General features: G+C 39.1%; 3 protein-coding genes across 7 annotated transcripts; all 3 read right to left on the bottom strand.

Annotated features, from left to right (window-relative positions):
- Nucleotides 1–1,330: 1,330 nt before the first annotated feature.
- Nucleotides 1,331–6,367, bottom strand: LOC135649015 (uncharacterized). Its single transcript, XM_065167108.1, has 10 exons — nt 6,251–6,367; nt 5,604–5,796; nt 5,375–5,532; nt 5,139–5,284; nt 4,629–4,691; nt 4,400–4,492; nt 3,467–3,628; nt 2,142–2,221; nt 1,930–2,066; nt 1,331–1,826 (listed from the first exon to the last, which is right to left on the bottom strand). The coding sequence occupies exons 1-10, from the start codon at nt 6,354–6,356 to the stop codon at nt 1,522–1,524; spliced, it is 1,443 nt and encodes a 480-aa protein (XP_065023180.1). The 5' UTR covers nt 6,357–6,367; the 3' UTR covers nt 1,331–1,521.
- A 702-nt stretch (nt 6,368–7,069) lies between these two features.
- Nucleotides 7,070–7,981, bottom strand: LOC135650017 (LOB domain-containing protein 20-like). The gene is made up of 2 exons (XM_065169069.1): nt 7,592–7,981; nt 7,070–7,387 (listed from the first exon to the last, which is right to left on the bottom strand). Exons 1-2 carry the CDS (start codon nt 7,979–7,981, stop codon nt 7,070–7,072), a joined length of 708 nt encoding a protein of 235 aa, XP_065025141.1.
- Nucleotides 7,982–9,027: 1,046 nt separating this feature from the next.
- Nucleotides 9,028–14,475, bottom strand: LOC135582835 (probable inactive leucine-rich repeat receptor-like protein kinase At3g03770). Of its 5 annotated transcripts, none has more exons than XM_065166596.1 (9): nt 14,090–14,475; nt 13,683–13,920; nt 12,195–13,591; nt 11,846–11,979; nt 11,272–11,512; nt 10,931–11,139; nt 10,786–10,832; nt 9,646–9,760; nt 9,028–9,489 (listed from the first exon to the last, which is right to left on the bottom strand). In XM_065166596.1, the coding sequence occupies exons 3-9, from the start codon at nt 13,525–13,527 to the stop codon at nt 9,208–9,210; spliced, it is 2,361 nt and encodes a 786-aa protein (XP_065022668.1). In that variant the 5' UTR covers nt 13,528–13,591; nt 13,683–13,920; nt 14,090–14,475; the 3' UTR covers nt 9,028–9,207. The 5 variants fall into 5 exon arrangements, with proteins under 5 accessions (XP_065022668.1, XP_065022669.1, XP_065022670.1 ...); XM_065166597.1 differs by having other exon boundaries at nt 13,683–13,890; XM_065166598.1 differs by having other exon boundaries at nt 14,156–14,475.
- Between the last annotated feature and the right edge of the window lie 748 nt (nt 14,476–15,223).

Raw genomic sequence — 15,223 nt, 5'->3', positions numbered from 1 at the left:
AATACTTTAACTAATATAAAAGCTAAATTATTTGAATATTTAGAGAACATTTAAGAAAATGAGTATTTTGAAAATGGTTGTCCATTTAAGAAATAAAGATTTAAATAATTTGACCTATATATGAGTGTTGAGAAACTTTATGTCATGTTATCACGGTTTGATCTTATTCCGAGTGTGTAGAGCCACCCATGTGGCTGCTCGAACTAGGATGGTCAACATCAAGTCGGGTCTAGACTTCATCTCCAAGGTAAAGCAAGGAGTTTCTCTTCCTTCCCTATTGGGTTGCTACTCATTCCTCGTCAAGTTTATGCACACAAGCCGAAGTCAAGAGAGGGATTTCCCAACTCGATCTCTCCGAAGCTTAAGTTAATGTTGAGTGATGTTAGGTGGAGTTTGAGTATTCGAAGTTCGACCCCTGATGCCGATCAGAAGGTTGACTTTTATACTTGTGAACAAAAGTTAGTTATACATGGTTTATTAATGGCCGTCGATTTCCCAAGCGATCGATTCGTACCTTTCGTGCAGGCACCGATCGACCTGCATGGATCAATGTCGTGAGGCACCATTCCAAGCTTTCCAAAGCGGTTCTGTACTATGCGACGTCATCTTGTACGATCTCGAACAGCATGAGAACAAGTGACCATCCTATCGAAGTCCAAGGTGTCACGTCGATATAGTGCATGAGAACATACGAACAACATGAGAACATATTAGCCTTAAGGCTGTTGGCACTGAAGTGACTGCTAACTATTATTGTGAAGGTGGTACCAGAATATGCTCTACCAATGAGTTAAGTTTTCAACATGGTTACAATGTTTTTGACACATTTTTAAAAATATTATGACTATTATAAAACATTATAACAAAGAAAAATATATCAAAAAAAATATTTTAAAAAAATACTACAAACCTTGCTTATGTATCCTCATAAAAAATATTAAAAAAAATACTTTTCATTCCTATACCAGATATAAGTATCAACATTAAAAATACTCCGTAACAGTATGTTGGAATCATAATATTTTTAGTAATACCAAGGAAACAATGTAACAGAGTATAAGGAAGGCAAAAACGTGGGTAGGTGACTATTTATCAAAATGATGGATGCAAATATGTATTTTTTTTCATTGTTAAAATTTATTTATATTTTTATCAAAAATTTACTCAAATAGTGAGTGTTGGGCAAAAAAAAGGTTAATAATTAACCTGGTATAAATAACTAAAAAGAATGTGTGTAGAACACAAAAACTTCAAGGAAAAATATTATTATTTTTAAATAATTGAGATAAAAGGCTATGGATTCACACCTAATTTTTTCTCTCTTTTTCAATAAAAAAAAACACGAGCTTCAAAAGGTTCCAAAGGTATTATGCCAAAGCATAAGCTTCCAAAGGAAAATATACAACAAATTTTACATGCCAAAATCTATTTATTTCACAACAACAATAACAATAACTTCATCATTCTTCCTTTGACATGGAAGCTAATTAAATAACCAAAAATTAATATGACCACATGAGTTCATAACCACGTAAAGAAACTTGGTTCACTCTCATTTCTTGGGACAGTTTCTTTGGGAGAATCCGACTCCGATGTGTCATCCACGTTGTGGTCTTCTTCGATAAGCCGCATCCGATGTGCATTATTGCCAATCCATTTGATGACCTCAGGAGTTGACGCCCACTCGGTCAGGGCGGCGCTCGTTGACTGACGCGTGAACTTGTCCCATTCTTCCTCGGAGAACTTTCTTCTTGGCACATTATGGTAGGTCGAGTAATAATCTTGATCCTGTTGCTTCACTCGCTTGGAGAATGAGTAGCCCTTTCCTGCTATCATAAAATGAAACGAATGCTTTTGAATGTAAATGGAAGTGCGACGATCAAAGAATAAAATGGTCTTTCCAACCATGCAAGAACAAGAAGAACACACCAGCATTTGGTGACGGAGAATATGAAGTTGAGCCCCCCCAAAATGACATTCTCGTTCCCTTAGACGCGAAACTCAAGTTTTCAGCTTGCTTAGGTCTTCGCTGCCATAGACTTCCATTATTGTTTGACCTCCGGTGCCTAAAAGAAAAGCAGGGTTTTCAGTGCGTTAAACATAGTGTAATGCTAATAAAATTTTTGTGGGTCGATGCTCACCACTTCTTGGAATGAACGAGATAACTAAATGTGCAACAAGTAGCCAATGCAAGCAATCCCAAAGGAACATCAATAGTGCTCTATAAAGAAAAAGTACAGAAGATAAGTTTATGGTAAGAAAATAAAATGTTTAAATGATTGGATATGTGAAAGATAATGAAAGTCTGGATTCCTTCTCTTTCCATTAACCAGATGGGGATGATAGATCAAAGCAGGATGTTTTTGTAGAATGTTAGACAAATATCATTTGTCTATATCAATAGAACTAAGAAGCTCAATTTTTACCAACCATAGATAACAATATATATGCCACTTTGAAGAAAAAGAATCATGTATAAACTTTTTCTGTGCAGTATTAAACAATAGAATTTATATTATTTAAAGAACTGTATGTGGACACAACAAACAGAAAAAGATTGGAATACTCATATAATTGTGAGTAAATTGTAAAATACTATGTTGATGCCAACAAAACAATGTTTGTGCCCTTACAATACTATAATTTTTCCATAAATATATTTTCATAAATTGAGTTACTGTAGATAAATGAAAGAAACTATTTATTAGATGTTATTCACCCTCATGAATATGAAATACTGACAATATATACAGAAGGGAGATAATGAGAGCCTGCATTCCTTCTTTGACTTCTCAATTACCATTACCTAGATGAGATGATCGATCCAAGTAGGATGTTTGGTAAAATGTTAGACAAACATCATTTTTGTAAATTTCGATACTATCATGAACTAAGAAGCTCACTTTTTACTAACCATAGATAATATATACGATATTTCGAAGAAAAGAACCATGTATAACTCTTTATAGTACAATACAAAACAATAATTATTTAAAAAAATATGCATGGACACCGCAAGTAGAATAAGAACTTTCTGATCCCAACTTGATAACAAAGATGTGCACATCTGTGTACACACAGATGTTCTTCAGGGCATAACACAAAATTTATGGATTACCAATTGTAAGGATTTGACCTTTGGTTAAACAAATAAGATTTACATGCGACTAAGCCAACAACTGAAGCCCTGTAGTCAACTCAAATTGAATATTTTTTGTTGCATATAATCAGAACTTAAATTTAAAATGGGTTGATAATTTACTGCAAATGTCATAAAAAAATGGATTATGAAACATCAGATATTACATATTATTGTGCACCACATTTTCACCCTTACTATTGCAAAATAGAAAAGCATACTTTCAGACTATCATGAGGTTACAAATGGAATAGTCGGCTTACCAAAAGGAATCTTTTTGAGTCTAACATGAAGCATAAGGTGCATGAGTGATCATGACGAAAGTACCTGGAGAATAAATACTATGCCGATCAAACGCAATGTCCACTTCACAAATTGTGCAATGCCAGAGTCTACACATCCATCTTCAGAAAGGACAAACTTTCGCGCAGACCAATAACCTAAAAATGTTCCTGCAAAGATTATTCCCCCCAGCAGAACAAGTGAAACCTGTGATGAAAAGAAGTAAATACAACTTTAAATAAAAAATTTTGGGGGACATGTTACAATAAATGAGGTTTAATAATAATAAAACTGGAAATCAAAAATCAATTCTGCCATCATAAATGTAGGCACAAACTACATATTCATTTCTAACACTCCAAAGATGCATGTGATTTTTGGATCATACGAATTTATTATGTTGCTCGGACATAGATAAAATATGTTGGATACAGTATGGATCCGAGTGTCTAATATGGTTTGTGCTCTGATTTAAGATACAAGAAAAAAAAATTAAAATAGTCCAGATTTAAGATAAAGATACAGAGCAAGGGCTGAAATGAATATATTGTAAGATACACATTTAATATGTTAAGTAAATTCTAAACAAATATTATGTGTATAATATTTATAATTCTATTTTGAGATTAATGAGGATAGGGGGTATCAAAGGTTTTGTATGATTACCAAATTAAGGATATTATTTTATTAAAACAACATATTATAAATCAGAAAAAGTTCAGTATCCTAAGGTATTCAAACCTTTTAATGATTATAGATAAAAAAAAAAAGTAAATTTAACATCTATCTAGAATTATCTAACAAGTAGGCTAAGACATATCCAATATTGATCAAGCATGCAATTTGAAATATTTGTGACCAGTAGCACTAGAGTGAAACATAAGCAAAGAAAGCTTTTGCAAGGAGCACGTAAATAAAATATCCAAATTATAAAAATGAAACTTCATGTAGAACATAATCATGAAAATGGATGCTTACGAGATTATATGATTCTTCACTGAAGCCACAACTAACAAGAAGAAAGGTGATCATCGTGGAGAAGTAATTTCTTATTAAAGAACCAAGACCCAGCTGCAAGAAAAAAACAAAGGTGAGCAGGGCTCCACCTGGAGAAGAATATTTGGAAATAAACAATGTTTTCTATGATTAAAAAAACTAGAGAATGAAGAAGCTAAATTGAGCAATAACATGGAAATAAAATCCTCACCAAGGATCCATAGAATGCAATGTATATTATTTTTCGCCTGCTTATGGGAACTAACTTCATTGCCTGTATCATACATGTAGAAAACAATCAACATATATATGAACAGAAGTGTTAAAAAAAACAAAGCAAATCTCTAACTCCAACTAAGCCAAGATTCTTTGACAAACGTGAGAATCACAACTTCCATGTCGAACTAAAAGATCAAAATGCCTTTACAAGTAGATAGGAACATTCTAATTGAACCAAATGAGGGCTATAAAATTTAATTTGCTAACATAATGTACCCAATAAGGATCATAATGACCATGAGACATGCTCTTGATTGTGCATGCATAAGTGAAACGCCACTCTTGAAGAAGCACACAAATTAGAACATACAAGCATTATTTCCTTAAGTAGCTACACAAAACTAATCCAAGTATTTATCTTATAACTCTAGAGATGTCTAATAACCAAACTGGTAAAATCTTATCCAAATGTTTACTTCACTACCCATTCCACAGACATTACCTGGAAGAGAAGGATCAAGACAAGAAGAAAAACTCCTAAGATCATTGAACTACTGTAATAGAATGGCATCCAATTGCTGATGCCAGGCGCAATGAGAAAAATGAGTAATCCAAAACCAAGGCAACCCAGACGCCATAGATGAAACTCTGCATGTAGGAAAAAAAGGAAGTGCCTGAGAATTAATGTTATTTTATGAACAACTAGCAAAAACAAGTTGAAATGTAACATTAATTTACCTTCCTCAAGAGCAACCGAAAAGAAGGTAGAAGTTTCTTTATTAATTTTGACATCAATAAATCCACTCTCGTAGGGTGATATCATTGAATTCCGTTCATTCCTTAGAAAAGATTCCCACTGCGACACCTCACATTGACAAACACCAATAGAAGTATTCCTACAAAGGGGGGGAAAAGGAATGACTCAGTTTTTGAATTTTGATCGAGAAAGAAAAATCAGATAACCAACCTGTGGAAACAAAGTCGTATGTTTCTCCCAAGCCATCCGTCTGTGGAATCTGAAGTTTTCAATGCCACGCGTACAGAACTGGCATAGGATTTGAGGTTCAACCTTGACATGCCGGTCAGCCGAACCCGATGACATGACTGTCCACCATATGGTGGCGAGCCGAATTCCAAAACTGGATCTTCCAAATTAATTTCTGCAACAAATAGGAGATTTGTAGCTAAATAATGACACCAGGAAAAAGGCTGCTGCAATAACAAGCAGACTAATTCAAGAAAATGTAGCTCCACAGGTTTTTCATCTTCCTAAAACTATGTAATAGTCCGGCAAGAGAACAAAATGTCATAGGAGTAATTTCGCACACACGATAAACAACATTCCATTAGCTTATTACTTTGTCATGGCAATGTCGAAGAAACAGAACCAATTCCCCCCCAAAAAACACTATTTTACTGAGCATCCGCATGTAACATCTAGAGATTTTGGGTGTTATTGCTGGTATCATGGCAAATTAGAATATCAGCAAAAACAACAAACCATAGAACGCTTAAAATCGCTCAAAAGATACACAGAACAAGGAGGGCATCGATCGGATCGTCCCGTCTCCAGAGTACGAAAACAACTTGAGGAAAGGGAGGAGACATGCGTACCTAAGAGAGTCTCGCTCAAAGAGAGGATGAGTGGAGAGGCAACTGGGAGAAGGAACAATAGGAGAAGAAGAGAGGACGGAAAGGCGGTGGTACGCTTCATTGCCATTTCTTCCAGAGCCTTTGTCTCCGCGTCGAGGTCATCTCGTTGGAAGCTTCGGAGAGGGGCGCTTATATACCCGTGAAGCACCGACTCGTGGGCTTGTCTGGGACACGACTCAGGTTACGTAGTTTTGGTGGGTCCGCTACGGGTAACAATTTAGGTTTTTAGCAACGCCGTTCCTGCCTGATTAACTGACACCCGCTCGAATACCTGAGACATCCATGGCGCCACAAGTGGGTCCCATGGGACGCGCTCATCAAACGGGAGGGAGGTTTCCATGAAACGGTGTCGAGACAGTAGACAATTTGACTTGCCTCTTTGTGATGCAATAGGGGTTGGTAAATAATGAAGGTATACAATCTCGGTAAGGAAACCCGTAATATTAAAATAATAAATTAAAAGCGAGACAAAAATGTGATTGTATGTGCCAGAATTGTTCGATATTTCTAAACAAAACTATTTTATTGAAATAATAACTATTATTATAATTGGTATTTTTTGGTTATTATCATAACTATTTTATTAAAATGCTAATAACTCTAATTGATATGTGAACAAAAATATATTCTCTTTCATTTTCCTTTACAATTATATTTTAAGTCAGATTTCCGCTTCGATATATATATATATATATTTATTTATTTATTTATCGTAGGTTGGGATTTCTGGTGTTATTACTGTTGTTGATGGAAATGGATTCCTGACAAGTCTAAGATCAATTATTTGGGAACAAAAGGCTCGTTGCGGAAGGCAACAGAATCGTGGCTTGCGTCTTCTTCCTCATCCTGCGACTGCTGCAAGAGCTGCAGAGGCTCCAGATCTCTCGAGGCTGGGTCGGTGTCTCCCAGGTCCAAGCTCTCCGGGAAGCTTCCCACGTCTACCATGTCCCTCGACGCCGACGAGTTGTTGGAGTAGGCCGGTTGCAGCGCCGCCATGTGCTGCGCTCGATGCGATGCTTGAAGGACGCTCGCGACGGCCAACCGGGTGTTTAGCAGCTGCGAGTGCACCATCGACAGCTCCGCCTGCAGCGCCGACACCTTGCGATAGAATGCAAAGATCTTTATGCATGCATGAGATATGATCAGTTGCAGAAAACACGGCAAGCACACCAGTGGCGTGGTGGAGCTTTCCCCTCCCCCCAATCCCATGGCACATGCGCATACAACGTGAACAGAGTGCCGTTCCTCTTACTTCACCCAGAGAGAGAGAGAGAGAGAGAGAGAGAGAGAGAGAGAGAGGACCTGTTGCTGCATTGCGAGAATGGTGGAGACGCAGCCGTAGACGGGGTCGGCGAGCCTGGCCTGCGCCTCGTAGCAGATGGTCACCACGGCGTCGTGCTGCCGCCCCGCGGGCACAATCGACAACAGCTTCGAAACGTTGCTGGCACCGAACACCTTGTGGACCGCCGCAAACCTCGCCGGCCCTTGCTCCGACGCGAAGTGCGCCGCGAACACGCATCCCGGCAGGCACTTGCGCCGCAGGAACTTGCAAGCCCCGCACGGCGACCCCGCCGCGCCCTCCCTCGGCGACCCCGGAGTTACGGCAGCCGCCCGCTTCCCGGCGTCGACTCTCGCTGCACGCCGGTTGGGCTTCTCACCACACTCTTTCTCGCCGCCGCCATCAGGATCCATGGTGGTGCATCCGTCGAGGCCGGGGTTAAAGAAGAGCTGGGCGCCACGTTGAGCTCGTGAGGGAGGAGTGCTTGTGGGCGAGGCTTTCTAATGCAAAGTCTCGAAAAGATTATGTCAAGTAATATGATGCATGCATGCATGCCCCTATGGTGTGGGAAAGAAGGTTGGTGGTGTACACTGTCATCACACAATGAGGGAGGGCAAATGATGTAGCACTTCACGCCACAGGAGATGGCAAGATCTTGCTTGCCGTCTGAGAAATCCATTCTTGAATCTGTGGTTTTCCACTAGTTAAATCAAGATCCTCTTTATGTGTTTGAGGGAAAAAATTATCTTTAAGTGTTGCAATCAAAGACTGTGAGAGAGAGAGAGAGTAGTGAGTAATATTTTGCTAGTTTTTGCTCAAGAGAAATGCTAATCTATCAAGCTATTTTTGGTGATAGGAAAAGAGGGAGTGGTTTTGAGGTGGTGGGAATATTATGGATAAGAATCCTTATATAATTATATTTTTCCTTATATCTATAATTTCTCCATATTGCACTCACACAACTAAAATTTCTACATACACAATACCTCAATCTCTATCTATTTATAGAGAATTAGAAGTCACATCTAAAGATTCATGAATCCTATAAAGGTGATCCTATTTAATACAACCTTTTAAGTAACAAGATATCAAATTGGTGCTTGGGTTTGATTAACCTCACTCGTCATTTTATCACATGTGATAAAAAAAATTAATTTTTTTAAGTAAACATAGACAATGAGTCTAAATTTAAATCTAATTTTCTAGTTTGATTGATTTTTTCCTTTAAAGCCAAAAATTTCAACCAAGAATTCATTTGCCTTTGTTGAGGGAGCAACAGCTTTTGACTATCTCTTGCAAAAGGAGGTTATATTTTGAATCAAATATTACAGAAGTTTTTTTATAATACTTGATAAATTGATTCTAATATTTCAACTCATATTATCAATAATATATAGAAATTTCTTTGAATCCGAAAACTAAAAAAACATAAAAAGACTTGTTATTATGGAAAATCATCTCAAAACGAAAATAATATCAATAAAAACTTATCTTGGTCAGATCTGCCAAGTCTTGGTCTAAGTAGTACCTTAACATACAACAACAAGCAAGTACTTAAACCATAACAATCTAACTAATCAAATGAATCAAACTGCTTTGCAGGTCTCAGTATCATGACTCTGCACTTAAAAGAGTGGTGTTAGCAGCTAAGCGCTATTGGTGATTGTGAAGGAAGCGAAGGTGAAAGCGGGGATTCTTCGCTGCTGTGAGAGTACCTCCTCCAAGATTCCTGGACTTGAGCAGCAAACTGCAAGTTCCAAAGCACATCCTCGATCGAGGGTCGTTGTGTTGGTTCCTTCGAAAGGCATCGTAAGCATATCTCCATAACAGTCTTTAATGATTCATCGCAGCATGCATTAATGATCACTGGATCCACAAAGCTCATCCTTGCAATCCCATCAGCTGCTATGCTTTCTTGCAGCTAGAAACACAAACAGGTCAAGATGAACAGTTCTATACAAGAATCCGTCCAGTTTGATGATTAATTATGCTTGAAAGCATATAATGACTCGATTGTTACGTAAAGCTTGTACTCATTGCAATTTTATGATATTAGAGATTAAAAACTGCTCCATACCTGATTTTTCATTATGTTCACAACCTCGCTGTTGAATATGATTGGTCTTCCGGTTATAATTTCCAGTAAGATGACACCAAGATCATGTATGTCGATCTTATCCATGTACTTTGTTCTGCAAAGCAGTAATGTGGCATGTCAAAAATAGAAAGAAAAAAAGAAAAAAAAAAAGAGGAGGAGAAAAGGAGTTCTGCCGATTGCTTTGCTTTCTTTTATGCACTTCAACAATGAAATAATTCAAATATGTTTTACACATTTGTCTGATGCATTGAGGTAAGAAACTTCATGGGTTCACGAAAAAGCATAAACCCCACCAAGAAATGGACTATGGATTGCAAGTTTTATACTCATCAATCTTGTTTTTAGAACATAGATTACAGGCATGTGTGGGAAAGCAACTGAATACAATGTGTACAGTAAGTAGAACAGAAAGAAAGAAATCAGGAAAGACAAAAGGAAGGAAAAAATAGCTCTGCTGCATGCCTTCTTGTAGGCATCTCAATACAAATGTGTTTTGATGTATTTAGGTATGAGACTTCATGGCTCGTGAAAAAAGTAAAATCCCACCTAAAAATCATCTATGCACTGTAAATTCTATGCTCACTATTTTTTTAGAGAATACAGTACAGACCATAAAAAGGATGAGCCAAATGCATGGAATCTAGAGAGGGTCAATGTACAGTTTTACCAAGGCTCACCATGACAAAGCATATTCTTTTATTTTCTAATATACATATATTTTTTTGAGAAAGACAAAGGTTGGCTGTCTTGTAGTGCCCAACCCTATAGACATGAACTGATGAAGCAATGGAGTATGTTGCTCCGCTTTAGAGAGGAAGCAATTCCATGTGTCAAGGTCTGTTACTTCCCAATGGACAGGAGAGGGAGTCGGTCTGGACTCGAGGCCTATCATGTTTCAACACTTGTAAATGGAAAACCAAGTTTTAACACACTTGGCTAAGAATATTGGTGCCTACCATTAGAATACTGGGTTAGTAGATTCCTAAGATTGATCACTGATACAGAACTTGAATGTCTGTATTTGATAATTATAAATGGAGCACATTAACAAGTACTTGGGAGTAGGAGATTAACATTTTATTTGAATGTCTTGAGCACTACAAGAAGCATGTTGCGCACCTTTCGTTGGGTTCTCTTAACCCACTTGAAGAACTTCCAACCATCATCTGCTCAGATGCAAAATGATTTCTATCAAAACAAATATACAGAAATCATATTGATCAACTCCAACAGGAAGCAAAGGATGCAAAAGTTCTGTTATTACCTCACATTTCATATGCTCTGCTAGTATCGGCAGATTATAGCTGCTGATTTTTGCAACAAGGTGCTCATCCAAAAGAACATTTGTGATCTTCAGATCATTTGCAAACAAGCCAGGTACCATGCCTCCATGCAAAAATTGAATGCCCTTTACAACACCAATGGCAGCTGATATCCTCTGTGTCCATGTAAGCGTTTCTCCAGGAACTCCCTCTGTGGAAAATTTCGTGAGAGAGTGTGAGAGAGGGAGGACAATAGACATAATCAACAATTAAGGAAAAACATGTGTCTCAAGAAAAAAAGATATTAACATCAGAATTTGCCATATACCAATTGACACCTAACCTGAAATGTTGCTTCTTAATGTTCCATTTGAGACAAACTCAAAAACAATAAATAATCTGCTGACAGAGGAATCATCCAGGTAATATTCAAAGCCATGCCCGAGGGCACTGACTAAATGGTGATGCCTCAGCTTTGAAATCAGTTCAATGTGACGACTAAAATTCTGGGAGTTTAGGGCTTTCTTCAGTTTCAGGCATCTTATTGCCACCAGAGAACCATCTTGAAGTTTTCCTCTATACATCTGATGCCAAAAAATAAGGAATTCTCAAACAAACTGCAAATATTTTAGAAAGTCCATATAGCTGAAGCTTGAAATTGATGTCAAATTTATGGCTTGCATAAGCAAATACTTTCCACCCAAGAAATTAACACGATATGTTTTAGCATATCAAGTCTTTAGATTTTTAGAAGATAAAATTTGTTTCATTGGTTTATATTATAAAAAATATAGTGAGACTATCTACTTATTTGGTTTTAAACTTATAATAACATGGATACTGGAGTTGACAACAACTTATTTGGTTTTAAACTTAGAGGTATGATTGACCTGGATGTCAAGGAATACAAGACATACCTGACCATGAGAACCTTCTCCCATGAAACTAGATGTGTCAAAGTTATTTGTAGCAGCTTCAAGTTCCTCCAAGGAAAATGATCGATAAGGTGGAACACCAAGTTCTCCTAGCTTCATTGTTTGTAATATGTAACCTTTAAAGGAAAAAAACAATAATCATAGATAAGATGGAAATAATACAACTATATTAAATTAAATTAGTTCGTGACAACTAACAAGTAAAATTAAATTCACAAAACCACCAACTGCAACAATTTCATAATCACCGTCTTAACAGATGAGTACTGAGAGGCATAAGTATATTATCAACTTTCCAATGACACGATTAAGAGATGGAGGGAGATCATACTTGCATCGGGGAGTAACTGGGAAGAATACCCCACAGAGGCATGCTCTGCTAAACTTCTTTGTGATTTGTTCAGTGCCGGCTTCGTAGTAGCCTTTTTAAGCGAAAAGAAAATTATCATCCCAAGAAAAATGCTTCCAAAAATGCCTCCCGTGATTCCAATCATAAGGGTTGCTTTAGCACCTGACACTTTATTTTCCTTGTGAGGTATTATTCCCACAGCCAATGCCTGATTCTGGCAAAATGATAATGGGTGTTGGCTGTGATCCTTGGTCGCAAAACAATTTGCCGAGTACAAAGTCACCTTGTTCTTAGAGTCTGAAATCAGGCACGTCGGCAAGTTCCCAGTCAGAAGATTTGACGACAAGTCCACAAACTCAAGTTCACCATTGCACGACATACTTTGCAAAAGCATGCCAGTGAATCGGTTTCCAGAAATACTGAGATAATGAATAGATGGCAGAGACAACAAAGATGCTGGGAAGGGCCCAGTATATCTGTTGAAGGATATGTCCAAGTGTTCGAGCAAATAATAAGTATTTACTTCAGCTGGCAAGCCACCAGAAAACCTGTTCTTTCTCAACACAAGGGTGACAACCTTCCTCCCCAAGCTTGGAAACCGTGGTCCAAAGTAATTGTTCTCCAAATCCAGCACTTGAAGGTTTGATAAACTGTTGAGATCAGGCAATTCCCCTGACAAGCTATTGGAGGACAGCACAAGCACCCTGAGTGGCTTTAAGCTGCTAAAGGAATCCGGCAGAGGCCCACTCAAAGAATTGTTCTTTAAGCTCAAAACAGACAGGCGTGGAAGCTCACCTAACAAATCCGGAACACGTCCACTGAACATGTTATGATCAAGTATCAGAGTTTGGAGATTTGTCAGTCTGGAAACTTGTTTAGGAATTGCTCCATACAAATAGTTTGTGCTCATGTTGACTATCTCTAGAGAAGATAAACGAGAAATCTTCCCGGTCAGGGGACCCCACAAACCCAGGGATGTCAGAGAGAGGACCTTCAAATTAGGGAGCCGATACAGAGTAGCAAATAAGAGAGTCATAGAGAAGCTTCGAGGAAGAGGTGGAGCACTCTTATTGCCGGTTATATGCAATTGGGTTATGCTCTCTTCGTAGCAAATTATAGTTACATATGGGTTTGCTTCGTAGCTGCAGAAGTCTGTATCAACATTCCACCTACTTAAGATAGCTGGGTAGTTCAAGAGCCGCTTGATTCGGAGGAGGGACAAAACTTCTGCTGGTTGCAATTGGTATGCGCACGGAGTAAGGATCAAGATCATGGATAAGACGAGCAAACAACAAGGGTAGCTTCCAACAGCCATTTTTGGCAACAGAAATTTATCAGCTTGGATCGACTTCTGCTCTGATCTCACCAGAAGATTTTTCCTTTAGAAAAAATAGAACTAAAGAATTAGTTTTAGAGAGGAAGATGGAAGCTGATATCGACTGAAAAATAGTTCGACGAGCGGGTGGATACCTTCGACCTTACTGTAACACAGCTGCCAGCTGCATCAGCGAAGCTGGGAGCTCAAGCAAACCGGGAGCAATCAATACCCAGGAAACGAATCAAGATTCCAACTTAGCAGCCTCGGTCTGCAACGGAGCAATGCAGCAATAGAAGCAACGAAATAGCGGCAACAGGAAGACGGAACTACGGAAGCTCACTCCTTTCTCCCCTCCTTCAACTGGCGAGAACACCCGAAATCATTCAGTAACTGCACATATCGAGGAGACATGCGAAGATGAGAAGCTACAATGTAACACTCATAGGCATAAAATCTACGAAAGATTACTCCTTCCTCCTTTTCTTCAACGCCAAATCCACTAAGAAAAAAGCTAAGCTCAATTTGAAAGCTCTAGGGTTATTGGAACCAGAACTCTTACATATAGTTACATTCTCTCTCTCTCACGGGTGTGCGGTGAACAGGAAAAGTCGAAGAGTATCCGTACATCGAACTGGGCAAAAGCCGAAGGCGCATACCAACAAGACCCCGTGTCCCTTTTTGGCCACGACGGCAGGAGCCAAGCACCATCCGAGAGATCTCGCTTTCTCTTACTTTTAAGTTTCCTTCCGGCACCATTAAAGCCAAAGAGAAGCCAAAAGAGGAGCAATTGGCCAGCCTTCCCTCTCTCCCCCCCTTCCTCCCTCCGCCTTTAAACCTCCCTTTTTCTTCTTTCCTTGTTCGGGTCTTCGAAGGGGGAGATCGAAGCCCTCGAGTGTTTCTCTTTCTTTGGCTTCTCCTCCGCCTTACGCTTCCTCCGGCGCCGCTGCCAACGGTCGCAGGCTCTGTTAAGGCGCCACTTTTCACACATATTGACGAAATTACCCATAATAAATACAAAACCGTCGTTCGAGACCTTCGGGTGAATCATGGCGTCTCTACCATCCGATGGTAGATTGGAGCCTTTCGACCGTCGATTTCAAGGCTCAAGAGGAGGTTATATTAGTCCTTCAGGTGAATCATGGCGTCTCGACCGTCCGATGGCATAGACGAGCTTTCTGAACCGCCGATTACAATTCACATGATTTGACGAGATTGCCTATGACAAATACCGAAAGAACATGTCAGTCCATCAGATGAATCACAAGGTTTCGGCCGTCGGATGGCCGAGATGAGCTTTCTGGGCCGTCGATTGGGGCGAGTTCATGCATGGAGAAGCTTTCGTTTTCCCTGGTGGCGGGTGACACAAAGTTGACACAGACCATCAGAATCTCCCCAATTATTGTACTTCTCAGTTCCGAACGGGCCCCACTAACAAAAGCAAAGTGAGTGGACCGCCACAATTGGGGTATGCGTTGGGGCAACGGGACACGATAAGACTGGACGTCCATTCGCAATCAAACGTTTGTAAGTGGGACAATAGCAGTCACAACAGAGATATCTGACGTATGATGACTCGACTGCAACGTGGCATGCAGGCAGAGGACGAGAAGGGGTGGGGCCAGGACACAGCACTTCTCGATGCATGTCGGGATCGAGTACGCAGCACGCGTCGGTAAGAGACGAAGGATGTGAT

The sequence above is a fragment of the Musa acuminata genome, chromosome BXJ3-9 (genome assembly GCF_036884655.1).
Source record: "Musa acuminata AAA Group cultivar baxijiao chromosome BXJ3-9, Cavendish_Baxijiao_AAA, whole genome shotgun sequence".
NCBI classification, from domain to species: domain Eukaryota; kingdom Viridiplantae; phylum Streptophyta; class Magnoliopsida; order Zingiberales; family Musaceae; genus Musa; species Musa acuminata.
This window is presented reverse-complemented; position numbering and strand designations above follow the sequence as displayed.